This window comes from Agelaius tricolor, unplaced genomic scaffold (assembly GCF_023055355.1).
Source record: "Agelaius tricolor isolate 1412-34295 unplaced genomic scaffold, bAgeTri1.0.p SCAF_11, whole genome shotgun sequence".
NCBI lineage: Eukaryota > Metazoa > Chordata > Aves > Passeriformes > Icteridae > Agelaius > Agelaius tricolor.
Genome location: NW_027269271.1, coordinates 23,596,631 through 23,615,185, shown reverse-complemented (window position 1 = coordinate 23,615,185; position 18,555 = coordinate 23,596,631). Strand labels below are relative to the sequence as shown.

Below are 18,555 nucleotides of genomic sequence, written 5' to 3'. Positions count from 1 at the left end.
TATATTTTCTCAAAACTTTCTGTGCCATCATGAACTAGCTTCTATACTACTTTAACTATTTCCTCTCTTGACAATGATAGTTCTTTTTCTTAATTCATGATTTCTTTCATTTTCACCACCCTCTAATTTATATGTACATTTCTGAAGCTGACAGAATCTTCAGACTGACTCAGCAGGAAAATGCATGTCACAACAGTAGGGATTCAAATGAACTTTGGAGCAGAAATTCGTTTGCTTGTTAATTTATGCTAGGTTTATATGGTAAGTGGCAAGAAGAGATAAAAACCATTCTTTTAAAGGGAGAGAATATTTTCTTTCCAAAGAAGTGGGGTTCAGTCATGGTCTCTGTCAGTCTAGTAAGTGATTTCTCTTTTGAGACTCAGAGAAAAGAAAGACCAAGTCTGCCTTTGTTTTCTGGAGCTCTGTAACCTGGGTCATCCAGGTAATTACAGCTTTACTTAAGAAACAGTGTGAGAGAGGAAAACTCTGCCATTGCTTGTAAGCACAAAGAAAAGACACTTGAGAGAATTAAATTGCATGATGACTTTTATAAGGCATCTGAATCATTTTGCATTCTACCTCTAAAGCAGAAAATGATGAGTTTAATATCATATTGTAGGATGTAACTGGTAAGTCTCTCAGAAGGCAGCTGTGGCATCCAGAGCCATTTGAGCCTAGTTATTCATTATTTTCTGCATAAAGAAAATGTGAACGTGAGACTTTGAACCATGTCTGAATTTATTCCCCCTCTCCCTTGCAGGTGCTGCAGCAAGAGAAGCCCTGATGGGGTGGGTTGTGGTGTGTGGATATTGGCAGGTACCCCTGGGGTATGGCAGCAGAGAGCAGTGGGTTAAGCGTGTTTGCATGGGCTCATGTAAATGCAAACATGTATTTATTTACTTCATTCTCCCACTAAAGTTCTCCTATCTCCAAGAGCAACAATTCAGGAGGTCACCTCTCTGCTGACTTTGCTGAAATTGCCATCAGTAGGTGACATTATATATTCCATAAAATGTTAATTCTGTGATCCTACCTGAATTGCTGGAGATTAGTAATTATGTCAAAATCTTCCAGAGAACCTCAACTGAAATATAAAACTTTATTCCCCTGCCTAAATTTGCTGTGTGGCAGTGGGGGAAACAGTTCCTACATGTAAAGCACCTATGAATATCTATGACTCTGAAGAGGAAGAAGAAATATCATTGTTGTTCAGGAGCATAGCACAATTCTTGTGAAGCTTTAGTGCCAACAAATTGTCTGCTGCTTGGTTTACCACTTGAGGCATGAGGTGGCAAACTTTTAATGTCCCAGTGGCTGTTATTGTCCATTTTAAGGCTGCAATAACTTTGTGTCTGGGAATAAAAGGACTTTTTCCATTAGAAACTCATGTGTTATACCAACAATGCACTGAATTATTTTGCTCTGTAATGGAGAATGCTGAACATGTTTCCCTTTGATAAAGTAATGAATGTGAGGAGAAGAAATGTGAACCACTGAAATGCTGTTCTGCTCACACACAGCAGTGTCTGGAAGTAGTACATCTAACTGGCAATTACTCTAGCAATGTTTAAAAACATGCTGAATAGGATGGGCAGTTGCAAGTTTGGACTAAATTTAGTGCACAGGATTATGTGAAATAGAGATTTCTATATGTTCAGTTGGAGGCTAAGGAACAAAAACTAGAAAAAAAAATACTCCAGTTGAATAGTCATTGTGGGCTAACTTAAGAAATTACTTTTTAATTAACTTGAAATGGATGACTTGAAAAATGTTTTTGAACCCTTGTTTGGGTGATGAGCTACCTGTTTAATGGCACAGCTTCCAAATAAGGGATCTAGAAGCTTAAACTGTAGGTGAAGGGGACATCTGTGAAGGACACCGTTCCCTCACAAATAACCATTGCAACCAGATTATTTGAAAATGGTTTTGGTGAACAAAAAAGATCTTCAAGGAAATTTCAGCACACCAGGAGACTTTCTAATATTCTCTGTGACATTTCTACCAACAATTTTTTTGAGTGAAGGTCCTGGGAGAGTTTAGAAAATACTCCAGTGACACTGTGTTAGACTGGATAACTTGATAATTGAATACTAAGCTGAGGCTCAAGTCGTGTTCTGCAGGTGAATTTCTTGCTGGATAGCCTGTGGAAAATTATCTTAGTAATCTGTGCCTCTGCATCTCTGTTTGTGGCCACCTTCTTTTGGAAACAACTTGAAAACTGTGAATGAATAAGTACACCATGACATACCACAAATCCTGCAGTTTACACCAGCAATTTTATTTCTCTTAACTCACAAATTATTCTAGTCTATTGTTATATTTCTCACTGTGCTTCTCGATTATTTTATGTTAGTAACTATGTTCCTATAAAGAATTCTGTCTGGTTGTTCTAGAATGAGTATGACTTAGGTCACTGACTTCTGTGTGAAGGACATTCATGCTTTACAAACACCCAGTTTAACTAGATTATCTGCTCACTTCATCAAATCACTGTTTTGAGACTCTACAAGATGTTCTGTTTTATGGTGATATGCCAGTGTGCATCTGATCTCATCAAATTCTGTTTGTGATGGGGAAATTATCTCATGAAAATAGTATTACTTAATCTTGGTTTTTAATTTCTGTATGCTTGGAGAGGAAGAAAATCCTGTGTGGTGTTTCATCCTGTCAATGCTAATCTTTCTGCTCAGTGCTGTATCTCCAAATAGCAGATGTGTGCTTTATTGCAGGGCTGGTCCTCTATAGCACAGCAGAATGTTTTGGCAGGAGCAAACAATTTATTGTATTAGAGTCAAACACAAGCAAATGTTCCCTTTCCTATGAAGCATGGTCAGATATTGATATTGCATTAGCTAACATTTTAATATAGCAGAGGCTTAATAAGATGCATTATTACTCTCTCTAGGTTGTTTAATTAAACCAAACAGTTGCTGTGTATTATACACTGGTTTTCTGCCAGGGGGAAAGTAAATCTGTATTATATTAGTGTCACATACCAAATGATGCTCTCCCCCCATCAGAGGCTCTAGAAGAGCTGGCACTGCTGTCACATGAACGGCCCAACCCAACCTGCCTTCCTGTCACACTGGGGTGTCCCAAAGCTCAGTGTTCTCCAGCAAACTTGGTGTGCAGGAGAGACCTGGGGCTGCAGAGCTCCCTGATGTATTTCAGTACAGGGAGAAGCTTCATGAGCACCATGCTGCCAGCAGAGCTCTCCTCCATCCCTTTGTTGAGGCAGGGACATGTGAGATCTAGGCATCAGGACAGCCCCAGTGGCCCCATGCTGGCCAGGTGACAGGGATGGGCTTCTGTTCAGGTCCAGAAGTTGTAAGAATTTGGGGAATCGTGGTTATTCAGTGGCATCTACTCTGGTATCACTCTTTAGTGCTGGACAGTGCTGCTGATGGCACTGTATGGAGGGATCCAGGTGAACATTCCCTCTTTCCCACTGGTGCCATGGGAAGGGTGTGGGCAGAGCAGGCACTTCTGTGCTAGAGGGTCCTGCTGTCTTCTTTTAAAGCAAGAATTGGTGCAGAATCCTGCACAAGCAGAGGGGTATTCCAGGCAATTGCTTTGGAGAGTTTTTCTGTTGAGTTACTGCTAGAAAGGAGAGGAAGACAAAATATTTGCAGTATTTTCTCCTTATACACAAGAACTAAACTGCACAGGAAATACTGGAGTCTTTTTTACACAATTTTGAGCCTGTTTCACCTGGCAGAAGGGAACATCTGTGTAATTCAATGCAGAACTGTGCAGAGATGGCAAAGCTATGCCCAAGTAATGGTGCTCTAGAACTGGAAGGTGCATATTTTTATCACTGGCAGTAAGCCCTGTATCACAATGAATTATGGTTTTTTGCACAATGTCCTGTGCAGAATGTTCCAATACCCTCAAAAAAGGTAAAGAAATGTCTGTCATGGTCCTTTGTTGTATTTCACATGCCCCCACAGAGAGGCAGGAAGGTTGTGTGCATCACAATGAGATCTTCAGTGTGGCTCCCTGCTGCTGGCACCATGGATGGGCTCAAGAATGGCAGAACTGGATTTATGGGAGGCTTCACCTGCATAACTCAGTTATGATTTATCTCGTGCTGAATGTTTTGCTGTTGTTGTTTTCCCTCAACAGAAGATTAACCTGGAGTTCTATATCGACATCCATGCCCACTCCACCATGATGAATGGCTTCATGTATGGGAACATCTTTGAGGATGAGGAAAGATTTCAGAGACAGGCTGTTTTTCCCAAGCTACTCTGTCAGAATGCTGAAGACTTTTCTTATGTAAGTCAGTGTTTCTTAATTATCTTTTCCTAGTTTTTCTTTTTTTTTTTTGGCCTTTATGATAAATCTCTGGCTTTATTTGATTGAGTGAATTTTATTTCAGTATGAATAAAATCCTACTTAAAATTTTTATTATTAGCTACCATCTTCCCTCTTAAACTGACTTTATCCAGCAGTGGTAGGTTGTGATCTTATATATGTCATCAGACACATGAACAAAAGCAGGTCTCTCATCTTCTGTTTAATAACCTTTGGTTCTGAATTACTGGCACACCATGTCAGATCTTTTGTCTTTTGATCAAATGGGTCAACTTTATTGTTCCAATGCTTATATTAATTTGTCAAAGATTTTACTTGTATACTCTAAATAATAATATGCTAGCAAATAGAAATAAAATTACGTAGCTTGAAAGAAAAGGTTAGATAACATCTGTTGAAAGTTGTGGCAAAGGGAATGTATAATTTTGAAATTCTATGATATTACCATAGAAAACTGTTCTGCAAGAGGATTTTCAATTGCCCAATACTTACAGCTTGGAGAGTGGGAAAGGGGAAGTTGGGTTCAAGGAACAGCTTGTTCTTACCCTCAGTGATTGAATTTCTGGTGTGCACCTGGTTGTTTCAAAAACACATTAGGGGTGAGGGGCATTCACAGATCATAGCAATGAAAATCTGCAGTTGATAGGAGTTTAGAGATTCTGTGCTCAAGTGTGGGATTTCTCTCTGCTACTGTGGGAGATTAAGTGTTCCTCTTAGCACAAGCCTTGCTTGACAAAGGGAAAATCCTTGAGAAGATGATGTAGGAAATAGAAGCCAATAGCTAAATAAACAGCACAGTCTCTCCCTTTTGACTCTCGAGCAGAGTTCCACCCAGGTGCTACTGGCACTGGGTGCATTGAGGCTGGAAGCTCTTCCCCTGACATCCCTCCAGGCCATTCTTCCCAGGGCAGCTGAGCAGACAGAAGTGTTGGAAAAAGGGACAGCCATGAAGTGTCTGGCATGTGTGAAGTGAAAACGTGTCCCCAAGTAGGAAGGTCTGTTTTCTTGTTTCCAGCCTCCAGCCATGTGGGTTATGTGACTCGTTGAAAATATCAGGTGAAGAGAGGAAAGGAATCCAAAATGGGGGGGGAACATGTGCTGAAGGTTTAAAAGGGTGTATGTAAATATGCCCTACTGCCTGCTCAAAGGGAAGGGGGGAAGTGCATCGTTAACATTACCAGGCTGGTGTTTGAAAGTGTGGGAATGGACCACTGTTGTTACTAATGAATTTTCCAAAGCTTCAGGAGGTCTCATTTACATTGTATGCTGCTGTGGCCATTTGTTGGGATTATAATACTTCAACAGCAGCACTTCAAGTGAAAACTGGCGGCTGCATGAAGTGTTGTCCATAATTGACTAGCTCCATGTCTTCACACAGCACAGAGACAATGTTCCATTATGTTATCCATTGACAGTATCATTGAAAAGATTACTCTCCTTAAAGCATCTGTCAACCTTGATTGATTTACAAGGGACAAAGCGCTGAAAAGGTTTGAAGTGCGGGTACAATTTTTGCCACCGTTTAGCATACATAATGGTTCTCCTTTGATGTCAAAAGCTCATCTTCTATTAATAATGCAGAGGGCTTTTGAATGCAGGCTACTTGTATGGAGTTCCACACTAATAACCTACTTGCTGTGAAATGGGATTCACTTTGGAGAAGCAGTCATTTGGGTTTTACATGTTCGGAATGAATCCCAACTCAAAGGGATTTCTTTCAGCGCTCTGCGTGATTGCAGCTGAGCCCGGCATGGGTTAGGGAAGGCAGGCAAATCCTCCTCTGCTCTTCCAGCCAAGAATCTGGCAGGAATCACACAGCCAGATGCAAAGGAGCATGAACAACAAGGCTGAGATGATGCGATCAAATGCCTTGTACCGTTTCGTCTGGCAACCTTCTATTAATATACTTTAGAGTGCATTTCATGCCTGGGCTGCTTTCTTCACCTGTCATTTCCAATAGGCCTTTTTATTGAAATGACAGTATCCAAGGGAGGTTGGTGATTAAAGTAGGGGATGGATAGGGGATTTGTACCCACATGCCTGTTATAGGACCAAAGGAGAGTCACCCAGTGCCTCTGTGCCCTGTCTGTTGGGCAGAACTCATGACCCCACAGCTCTCTGGAAGGCTGACTGTGGTTCAGAGGCATAAGTTGGGAAAGGGACCAGAAATTCCTCATTTGTACATGACTTCAGAAAAAAGAGGCCTTCCTTTGGTTTAGCTGTCAGCATGAGAAAAGGAAAGTGGAAGAAGAGCTAGGATGTTTTGCTCCCAAATAAACACGTGAGACATTCTTGTGCAGCTGCCTGGGCAAAAGGGACAAAATCTGTAAGGAAAACATTTTATATTTTCAATGTTTAAGAAGGATATTTTTAAACGCTGCAGAGTAAATGTAATCCATATGAAAGCTCTAACAGTGAAAGCTGGCATGCTCTTTTGAAAGGCTGACTCACTGTGTTTCAGGAGCAGTTGTTGACACCATGTCTGAGTGCATTACACATCAGCCATGGCTTGGAGTAGTTGCAGTTTTTGTAGGGATGTTCTTCATTTGACCTTTCTTGTTTGGGAGAGTGGATTAGTCATAAGGACCAGACATGAGCATTTGAGCATTTCAAGAACCTGCTAGTCTTAGAGGTGGCTAAGTTTGACCCCTGTGACAGTATGAGGGGAGACCATCTGTTCTCTCTGGTTCGTTTAAAAGAAACAACTGCAGCCATTCTTGGGTGGCTTTATCACTTTGCAAAGATTGCTTTTCTTTTCAGTTAAAGGATAAAGACCAGCAAGAGGTATTTGGCCTGATCCAGTCTGTTTGGTTTCTTTTTTTTTTTTTTTCCTTTAGACTGTGAACTGGTGGCACTTGGGATACGTTTGAGTTCTCATTTAATTTTCTTGTATTCAGCCTCACAGCAGAGAACCTTCCTTATAAACACTGCTTGACCTTTATGTGCTAGGGTTAGCCAAAGACCCTGACAAAAACTTGGTGTCCCATTATGCTGAGTAACTGCTGAGGAAGTTAGGCACAATCCTAAAAGCTTCCAACCATTCTGAGAAAGAGATAACAAGTGGGTGAGAAATAATTTTCTTGAAGAAATTGGAGAATAAAACTTGGATGTCCCAAGTGCCAGTCTTGTTTCTTTGTCAGCAGTTCCCTGTTTTATATCATGCTCACAATCAAGAGTGAAGTCTCTAGACAGCAACCCACCAAGTTTCCTTTAGGGAAGCATGTTGCTAGCTCCAATGCCATAACACTGTCACCTAAAACATATTTTAGAGACTATCATTGTCTCAGCAATATGAGAAGATGCAGATATGGAATGATTTGCACTAGTACTTTCTGTGGTGGTGTTTTGTTCAGTTGTTTTTGGTTTTTTTTAGTTTGGATTTCAACCACAGAGCAACAAAGAAAAACATTTTGATCTCTTTATATCTTCTGCTGACTTTCTTTGATCCACAAACTCCAGGTCTGCTGTTCTCATATTTACAGCATCTCCCCATCCAAGCTTTCTTAGGGAACATGTGTTTGTTCCAGCAAACCTCCTCCATTCTACCTATGGCAGCTTCTCTGGGCTGTTATGATTTACCCTGGCTGGACACCTCCCTCTGAAGGCAGTGGTGGTGCAAGTGCTTGAGGCAGTAATATGAACACTGAATTATCAAATCCCTATAATCTGTTCTGAAATAACAAGAACCCCAGCTTGTATATGGCTCAGCAAGGAAGAGGAAGCAGTAGAAAAGTTGCCTGGAATTTATCCTGAAGTAAAATCCATACTCACTTGCATCACCACCTCCTAAGAGCCTCTCTGCTGTTTTAGTAAAAAAAAAAAAAGACTCTTCTCCCAGAAAGGCAAAAGCTGCTGTGTTCAGGTAGGTTTTGTTAACAACATGCAAGCTTAACAGATCTACTCAGAAATCTCTTAAAACCTGAGCACAACAAATGATCCTGCCTCCTTTTTTTGTCTTGTACCAAGGCATATCCAGGAAGACAAATACAGCTATTATATGCTTTAGCACCCCTCTGGGATGCATTTCTGCTTGCTGCTTCTTGGACGTGTTGCTCCATAAATTTATTTATTTATTTATTTATTTATTTATTTATTTATTTATTTATTTATTCTGGGGGCTGGGTGAGCCAAGACAGGAAATGTGTTTCTGGTGTAAAGTCTGTCCTTCTCAGTGTTACAGGCTTTGGTCTCACAAGGACTCTGCCTTTTGGAGAGTCTCAGTGAAACAAAAATGTTCCATTATGTTGTGCTGCACCAGTTCACCCCTCCTTGTACACAGAGGATTGAATTTGTATTGAAAAGAAAAGGAGGGTGGGGGAAGTGTTGGAACAAATGGATTTTCTTTCAGTACCTCCTTGCCTTGTTGTTTGTGCGTATAGGAGTCGACAGCCCCTTCTCCATCCCCACGCAGGTAGAAATTTAGAATGTACACAGAAGAAACAAGTTTTCATAGCAATTTCATGGTTTATTTTCAAAGACCAACATTACTCTTACCTAATGTCAACCTGCTGGGAGCAGGTGACAGCTTCCCAGAGCAGCAGCAATGAAAGGAGCTGCTGTGGGTTCTCCTGCAAGCTGCCCCTCGTGCAGAGCACCACAAATTCCCTCAGATGGGACAAACTGTGCTGTGAAGGAGGGACAGGAAGGTAGTTAAGAACTGGACACCCATCCCCCTGACGGGATATCTTTTTGGGTGTTATCTTCTTAACCACATGGTATTTTAATGTATGTAGAATACACCTCTAGCTCAGAGAACTGTCCTGGACCAGTGAGAGAGCCAAGAAGGAGTGTGAGCAATGAGCTGCACTGGGTTGCTCTGGAAGCAGCATCCTGTCCCACCTTAGGAAGGTTGTGGTCCCCTGATTTAGGCCTGCAAGTGAGGAGAACTCTGCCATGGAGAAAAACACTTTTTCTGCAAACTACTCAAAGCAACTGGGTGCATGATGGCTGCATTTTCCTTTTTGCTTCTCATTGTCCTAGTTTTCTGTCATTTGTATAAATGATTATGAAAACACTCCCAGGAGACCACGCTCATGCTCATAAAAGTATTGTAAAGGGAAGCATTGCAGGCTATTGCTAGAGGCTATTTTATTGTATATTTTGAGGAAATGTCTCGTTTTCTACTGACAAATGGAGAAAGTGAGAACTCCAGAGACTTGAGTTATTTTCTAAACAGTGTGATTATTCTGTAGAGCTTAGCCTAGGAAATGCCACCATTGGCATGTTTGGGGGAGGAGGTGCTCTGAGAAGCAGAGGCTGCTGTTAGTAAAAAAAAAACACAGGGGGAAAAGCAGGCCTTTCCTTCATTATTAACCTGACACATTTTCAGATCCCCTGTCTGTGTGCATCACTGGTCACAGCTTGGGAGGGCTCTTAGAAGGGAGAGAAGTTCCAGCCTGACTCTGGGTAATGGGTGACAGGGTAATGTTTGAGTATGTGACATTGTCACTTGTGGTTAAGTGAACTTGAGGTGATGGGGAGATGCAGGCTCACTAAAGGAGGAGCAGAGAGGACCTGAGGAAGGATGTTTTGGGATATACACTCTGGGGGTGTGCGTGTTCAGGATGGCAGATCCAGCTACAAGGAACCCTGAGGTTTGCTTTGGGGATGGGATGGAATGTGCTTCCTCCTCTTGTTCTTTCCAGGTAGGCTGTGATGGGCTGCCCATCTCTGTAGGAAAACCCTTGCCTGGCTCTGTGAAGGTCTCAGGCCATCTCCACCCTGCAGGTGCTGTTTAAGGAGCTGTCCCTCAGGAGAGCTGCTGGTGTGATTTGGATTCCATCGTGTTAGCTGCTGTGCTGAACCCAGCAGACTCAATAAACAACTTCAGATCTGTAGCACTGGGAGAGGTGGGAGCTGGGAGAACAACCAGTTTAGGGCCACATGGGGAAGGATTCTGGGGAATGGGAAATGCAGGCCCAAAACCCCTGCACTGCTGCTGGTTCAAGGTGCAGAGCACAGGTATTAATGAGCAGTAAAAAGTGCAGCTATTGTACTTCTCACAGGTGAACAGCTGAAACCCTGAAGCCTGAGAGCCAGTTTCTTTTCCAACTGCAGAATATCTTTAAAAAAAAAAAGAACTAATTTGGTACTTTTGGTCTTGAGGCATAAACTGAGAGCTTATAAAGCTCCTTCCTTCCAACCTCTCTCCTAATGACCATGCAAATATGTGTTTTTATCAGGAAACTTAAGCAGGCATGACTGAAGGACACTTGGGAGGGGGGAAGATCTGGTATTCCTGCACTGCACATTAGAGGGATAATGAAGCCCCTCAGGGAGCAGATGTGTGTGTGGTGACAATGTACCTTTAAACTGTTATTTCTCTGAGGAGAATTGCACTTTAAAGCCTGAGAATGTGGTGTGTTGTGTTCATGGCACTCCTACAACAGTGATGCTACCTCTAAAAAAGGGTGATTGCTTTCCACTGAAGAAGGCAAAAAGAAACAGGGAGGAGAATTATTAAAAATCTTTTGGGACTCAAGGTTCTTTGGTCTTCAAGTTTCAGTTTTAGGTGCTCTCACATTCATGGTGAAGCTAAAACTGTTCCAGGTCTCCTCAGACTTCTGCAAATCAAACTCTAGGTCAGAGAATATTCCCCAGCTAAACCCAAACTTTTCTGCCCACCTCAGTGTTTCCTACCAGGTACACAGAAGTTATGGAAATACTGTCAGCTGCAGAGCCTTCTGTGAGAGTGAGTGAGCCCCAGGAATTATCAGTCCAAGGTTCCTAAGGGACCTGGAAAAGCTTCAAACAATGGAATTCCTCTTTGAAAGGATCCTGAACTTTTCTAAACCTCCTCTTCCCAGATTTCAGTAGTCACAATTGGTTTTGAGATGAAATAAGTTTTCTTCATGTGCATCAGAAACACAGCTAAGCTGCAAGGTGAGATGAATTGTGGAGTAATTTTGAGCTCTGTTCCATTCCATCACACCTCTGCTCCCAGAATCCTTCCTCTTTGCCTGCTCCCTCCTTCAGATCAGCTGTCTGCTTTGGGGATTGATGCTGACTGCAGCTTGTTAAATAAATTGGAAGAAGCCTGCCTGGTAGCAGCCTCCCAAATGCCATGATTTCCAAGTCTCCAGACCCAGCTGGCATGGAGTTGATGATAGCCTATCACAAAAACTGCCAAAACAAATACCCAAAAAACCCCAAACCACACCAACACATCTACTTTACCATCTAGAAGAGAGTTAAGAGAGTTAAGTTGGCTTTTGAAGTGAGACGTTTGCTCAGTGCTTCCAGAGAAGTAAGGAGGTTAAGTTTTGTTTGTAGGACAGTTTGGCAGGGTCAAAGCAGTGACAACTGGACACTCCATGGCAGGAATCAGCTCTGTCTGTGGCAAAGATTCCAAGGCCAGTGCATTTCTGTGCCCTTTCTCAAACTTTTTTAGACTTCAATAAAGCCTTCTAGAAAATGAGAGTGAGTGAGTTATAGCTGATACTGTAAAACTGCTCTCTGAGATGGATTTGACACTGCCTGGGCTCCAGTCCATTTCCCAATGGCATGTCTATTCTTCCTTCATGACAAGTGTGCCATTCCTTTCTTTCTAGAGCACTAACTTTTTTATTATCTTTTTTTTTTTTTTTTTTTTTTTTTTTTTTTTTTTTTTGGCCACACCTGGCACTGAGTTGAGGGCTCATAGAGGTCAGACCTGCTTTGGGAAAAAAAACCTTTCTCTTCATCTATAAGAGCAGCATCAGCAGCCAGCAGCTCTGGTGATGCTGTAAATCAGTCCTGATTACACCTAGCCATTGCTGGTGGTGGTCACTGAGGAACATGAAACAACTTCTATGCATAATCCCAGTTTACCCCAGTAGGTGTGGTGTTTATTTCTTAACTGTAGAATGAGTAAAATGTGGCAGATTTACTGGGCTTGGAATGGGGTGTTTTAGGAGTAGTTAGGCTCAGCTGTGAAACACAGCTATGGAAATGACATAGGCTGACCCAGCATATTTTTAATTGTGTGTTGCAATATGAAATCATTCTCTAATTATTAATCTTCTTAGTGTTTTTGTCTCTGCTTTTCTCCAGGAAAGATTCCTAACATAATTTTATGATTTTTGAGCATGCAGTTGTACATGTTTTGTAGAACACTTCCTGGACCTACATTGTCTATATATATAAGAAACTTTAGGGAAGATCTCTTTATTCTGAATTTCATGTAGATACTTTGTTTGTGAGGAGAAGTGATCATCTGGGAATCATTCATGTGCACACCAGAGCTCAGATTTTTGAAGATATATGCAGTTTGCTACTTCCTTCCACAGGCACATCCATAATCAGTTGTGTTGCAGGAGATGTGAACAGCTGGTAAAAATCTCTCTCAAATTTCAGGAACCTCCCTGGACCTTGCTATGCCAGAATTTTATCTTCTGCATTCTGTCAAAGCCTGTGACCAGATTTCTGCCTGGTTGGCATTCTTCTGAATGCTTTGTACTTTTTTTTTTCTATTCTTGCTGGGTCGGGGAAACACCTTAGCATTGGTCAGAAATGATGTGCAGTCCATACCCTGGATCCCATGTTGGGAACCTGGCAATGTCTGACTTACACTGTGGTCATACCTTGCTCCTTTCTTCTTAATGTGTTGAGCAATTTCAGAAGATGACAAAGATTCATTCCCCAAAAAAGTTCTGGATGAGAAGGTCCCTTTGTCCTGCCATCAGTGAAGGGTGGAATGAAGCTTCCATCCATCACTGGCTGGACACAGCTTGCTTTACATTTCATCCCTTTGTGTTATCCCTTCTTCTACTCAAGATTGGATCCAGTTTTACTGGTGTTTGCCTCCAATTTCTCCTTTTGTGCAGCCTGAGGTGCTCAGGTGCTGAAGCAGGCCCAGTCCCCTCTGAGGCCACACTGGGGAGGAGGCCCTGCCAGCCAACGCTCCTGCCATGCAGGGCCACTCAGAATCCAAGCCCATCAGGGCTGAAAAGGGTAGATGGGGCAAATTCAGTCTCAGATGTGTGACAAATGTCCCTCTTTGCCTTTTGGAGACACTTTTGTGACTGCCAGAGGCACACAGAGGCAATCAGCACACTTGTAAACATGGACTGCCCAGTGTGTTCATTCCAGTTGTGACCGTGTTCACAGGGGTCCGAGGATAAGGGAAGAGACGAGGATCTGACTCCATGTTTCAGAAGGCTTGATTTATTATTTTATGATCTATATTATATTAAAACTATACTAAAAGAATAGAATAAAGGATTGCATCAGAAGGCTGGCTAAGAATAGAAAAAGAAAGAATGACAACAAAAGCTTGTGTCTTGGACAGAGAGTTCGAGCCAGCTGACTGTGATTGGCCATTAGTTAGAAACAACCACATGAGACCAATCACAGATCCACCTATTGCATTCCACAGCAGCAGATAATCATTGTTTACATTTTGTTCCTGAGGCCTCTCAGCTTCTCAGGAGAAAAAATCCTAAAGAAACAGTTTTTCATAAATGTGTCTGTGACACTGGTCACTGTTAGTGGGAAGGTGGAGCAGTGCTGAGGAGCCAAGAGCATCCCTCAGGCCTGGGGGAGCTGCCCAGGCTCTGGAGCTCACAAACTGCCTCCCAGGGGGCTGAATTCACTGAGGAGACACACTGTGGGGCACCAGCCTCACTGGACCACTGAGTGTCCTTATCCCAGGGATTCTGGCACTTCAACAGGTCTGACCAAGGGCCAGGATTCTTTTCTGTTTGAAATCACTCCAAAAAGAATTTGCATGCATTTTTTTTTTTGTCTTTCTTATTTCCTTCCACACATCTTTGTCTGCTGCAATGCCTGAATAAGGTTCAGTTGGCACTCAGCACAGCATGGGAGGAGGAATGAAGTCTGGTAGGGAGGCCTGGGGAAGCTGCCACTAATGCCTGATGTGTAGAGAGACAGTCAGCACACCTTGAGGCTCCCAAATGTGTTTGAAATCTGTTTTTTCTGGTGAGTTTTCTTCCACCAGAAAGTAAGGGAATCCTTCGCCCTTCCTTCTCTGCTCTTTTTACACTGGATTTCTTGGCAGCTTTTAGTTCTGTGGATAGTTTTTATTCACTGAATTTCCTCACACCAGCTGGGAAGCAAAGTCCTTCTGTGAGCTTTAATGTATCTGTGTGTTTTAATAATGCATTACTGTTGATTTTATACAAATATCACTATTTAAGAACTTCAAAGTCTTTGGTGTTCCCCCCACCCTGCAGACTGTGCTTCTCACTGCTGCTGTTGTTAACACTCCCATGCGTTTCAGCCTTGGAGAAATAAATATTTGTTTAGCTGTTCTCCTGCTGTGCCTGCTCAGTGCATTTGTTTAATGATGACTTCAGTTTGGCTTTGCAAAGGGGTTTAGGGAAATAGATTCTCCCAGAAAAGCAAGAGACTCATTTGCAGACAACTTTCCCTGTATTTGTGCCCTCCTCTTGCCACCCCCAGCCCTTTTTTCCCCAGATTAGGGTTTCATTAAATAAATGTGCATGGGCAAAACTTCAAGATCAGCTGTGGTGAGGAATCAAAGTTTTGCCAGTTGTTGCTTTTTTTTTCCCTACTCCCTTTATCTTGAGCTAAAACAGTGAGTAGAAGGTCAGACTCAGCAAGTACCTGCTGCTCTTTCTTGTCATTACCTAATTTTTCTTTTATCTGTAGTCTTCTTTTTCTCCTATAAAATATCAAATCATATTTTGGCTTATAACACTCTCTCTAGAGCCAGGCCCAAGCTGCTGTTTCAAAACATGCATTTGTCATGTTCTACCCCAACCTTGAATCAAATGAGAGGTTTTATCTTTTACCCAAGCTGGCCTATGCCATCAAATTTTGGTTTTTTTTTTTCAAAATGAGGACAATTATAACCAGAAAAATCTACATTTGGGTACCTAAATGAAGGATCAGTTTTTATTCCTGGAAATTCAGTAACACTTGGCAAAGAAATAACAGAGGATTTTTTTTATTAATGCCTTTGTATTTCAAGTAATTTTGTACAGCTGAAACTGAAACTCTTCTTTTAAACAAACACTCACAAACAGAAAAAAAAAGGAACACAGCCCCCCACCCTCCCAAAATAAAACCCAAAGCCCTAAGCTCCATGAAATAGCGTTATAAAAATTCAAACTCTGAAAATTTGCTAATTTTGGTGGGGGTTTTTGTTTATTTGTTTTTTACCATTTATGTAACTGTCTTGATAATGTTTAAACTACTTATGCTTCACTTTTGAAACACAGCAAATATAATTTTGCCAATAACTAGATTCAACTTCTGCTAGAAAGCAAAAACCACTTCAATGAAGTAACACATCAGACTCTCTCTTCATATATTTCCAGCTGACAAGGTTTTAGCCTCTTGCAGATTTTTTTTTTTTTTATTATGCTTTAGTGCATGACCAGGCACTTGTGTGGCTGAGTTTCATCTGACTACAATCACTCTGGCCCTCAAAGTCATCCCACTGCTTTTTTATTTGTATGATATTCAGAACCTCCTCCATAATGATGATTCATTCCACAGTGTGTCATCAGCAAATTTTGTTGGCATGCTCCTCCTTTACCGTGCCAAGAACTGTGATGAAAATATTATGTAAGATTCATCTCAAGAATCATCTATTAGGAATTCTACTCATAACTTTCTTTTAGCCTAATTAAGATAATGGGAAATAGGAGAAGGATTTCATGTGCAAACTGTATCCCAAAACCACCAACTGTACTCAGCAGATACTTGTACAATTTGTTTTCAACTTAGTTGATGAGATTCCATAATCTTCTCAAATGTTCCATATCAGTAACTGTCTCCTACTCACTGAAGTACTTCTATCCCTAATGTCTTCCCTGAGTCACCTCCTCCCACATTTTCCTTGTTTTTCCTGTGCCAAATACAGCCTCAGAACTACCTTAGTCCCTTTGTGAGTGATGCTCTTGCACACAAAGCCCAATATCCTGTCCTGAGCCATTTGTTTTCCTGTTCCTTTGTTTCCATCAGCAGCTGATGCTCTCATGCATTAAAAGTTCCACTGCAGGCATTTGTCTGAACATGAAGGACCTTCCCCTGAAGTTGGTGCTCACTTGGCTCAGGAAGAAATGCCCCGAGCATGATCATCTTCCTCTTTTTCTGAAATTTAACTGAGGCCAAAGCTTCCCTCTGTCGCAGGATCTCAGTAGCCTTTTGAAGGTTTATTTTGCAGGGAGCCAGAGAATATTCCCTCTTGTAGACCTCTTTAAGTATTTTACCCCATATATCAAATTAACAGTTAATTTTCCCAGCATTCCTTATGAGTGCTTTACTCCTTGTCCCACAGGTATTCAGAATATCCTGCAGGCTTCTGCTATGTAATTTGGCAGAAATTATATGATATCTACATAGGAGAATGCATTCTGTGTACAAATTACCGCAAAGTTAAATATTATGTTACCAAAAAGACAACAAGTTGCATTTGGAAACATCTATATATAATGCTAATAAGAAACCCAATTCCATTTTATTCTAATTAAACTGGAAAACCTTCCTTTTCACAACATGAGAGAGACTTCAAGACATTCAAAATGTTAATAAACCCACAGGTATTTCTGCTTTTTTATATCTCCTGCTATACAGTATTTATCAAGAACTGTTGCTCATTTCAGTATTAACCTGATTTTCTCAGTCTAGAGAAGTTCAGTATTTTGAACCATTGCATCCCATTTCTTAAATACAAAGGAAATTTTATTTTCCCCAGTTTTGGTGAGAAAAGGATTTCATAAATATTCACATTGTGTTGGCTGGAAAAGGTAGCAGCCCTAAGGCTTCATAGGAGGACACTGGACAGCTCAAAGAATTCACCATGGGCACAATGACTGAACATTGAGCTGTGTTAAGGGTTCTTTGTGTTTCACTGGCAACATAAAATTCTTCCAGCGGGAGATGTAATGACCTTTTATACAACAGATCCAAGCTGGATCGTTTTTTTGTGGTTGTCACTAGCTTGTGCTGAGCCCAGATTGGCTCAGTCTAATGGTTATGAGGTTTCTGAATAGAGTCTGAAAATCAAAATGAAATCAGAATCCATTTTTCTGTCTAGTTGGTAGGAACAAGCACTGAGACTTCAATCAACCTGAAGATGAGCTGCCCTTTAGTCTCCAGATGTCATGCCTTCAAAGGAGAGCTAAAACTCATTTATGGAAATGCTTGTAGTCCTCCCCTCCACCCCTCAAATGAATAGTCATAAAGCTGTAGGGTTCTTAAAGCCAGATCTTCAGTAATTCCACAAAATACTGCCTTTTATACTGTGCTGCCAGTGCTGTAGAATAGTGAGGTAGATTTTTCCACCCAGAGAGCAACACCCCTTTAACATTTAAGTTAGTGAAGTGGAAATTTCTGTGACCTAATTTAAGAACCAGTCAAATGTCCTAGGTGAGAAAGTTTCACCAAAACATAAATGCCACTGTATTTCTGCTTTGATTAAGAGCCCAGGTGAAGGGGTGGGGGGAATGGTGATGATACAGGGGAATGCAGTGGAGACAAAGGAATCCAATATCCAGGTAATGGGGCAGCTTAGCTCCTGAGCAAGGGGGATCTGGAAGGCTCACTTTCAACTCCTGCGTATGACAGCCTTGCTTTGTGTTATCTGAGAGGGAGAAGGAAAAGCTGATATTAATGGTGAGCCCAGATGAATTTTGTGAGGGTCTGCCAGGCATCATTTATAGCCCGTGTGCCAGAATCGTGCTTCCCCTCCAGGCCGTGATCAAAACCCAGAGCAGTCTATAGAGTGCAAATGAGATCTGGCAATGTGAGTGAAGCTGCTCTATCCTCTCAGACACTCCTTCCCTTGCTGCACTCCTGAGCTCTCCTGGTGTCCCTGTGTTCTTGCTCCTGCAGTCCAGCACGTCGTTCAACAGGGACGCTGTGAAAGCTGGGACAGGCCGGCGCTTCCTTGGCGGGCTCCTCAATGACACATCCTACTGCTACACCCTGGAGGTCTCCTTCTACAGCTACATCCTGGGTGGAGCTGCTCCTGCTGTGCCCTACACTGAGGAAGCCTGTATCCTTTTGAAATCCGTCCTCTGGCAGCACACGTGAACCAGGCACTTAAGGTAAATACTTCTGTCTCCATAAGAGTTTGCTGAGATAGAAACACACACAAGTGGAAATGTGAGTCTGCTCCTGATGCTTTAATTTCCCTCATATTGATTCTCCATACTGTGGAAATTCAAGAAGAGAAAGACATTAGATCAAATAAGCCATTTCCCTCTTGTAGGAGATTGTCTCACACACTTGTTATAGGAGCTAGTCCTGGAGAGTCTGTGATCCATT

At 41.8% G+C, this 18,555-nt stretch overlaps 1 protein-coding gene across 3 annotated transcripts in view; it reads left to right on the top strand.

The window, feature by feature from the left end:
* LOC139594494 (BEN domain-containing protein 5-like) overlaps window positions 1-18,555 on the top strand; it is an 885,873-nt gene that overhangs the window by 787,272 nt on the left and 80,046 nt on the right. For all 3 annotated transcript variants that reach the window (XM_071436695.1, XM_071436694.1, XM_071436692.1), the window contains 2 exons: window positions 4,126-4,278; window positions 18,121-18,283. In XM_071436695.1, coding sequence (XP_071292796.1) covers window positions 4,126-4,278; window positions 18,121-18,283 — 316 coding nt within the window. The remainder of the gene's footprint in view (window positions 1-4,125; window positions 4,279-18,120; window positions 18,284-18,555) is intronic.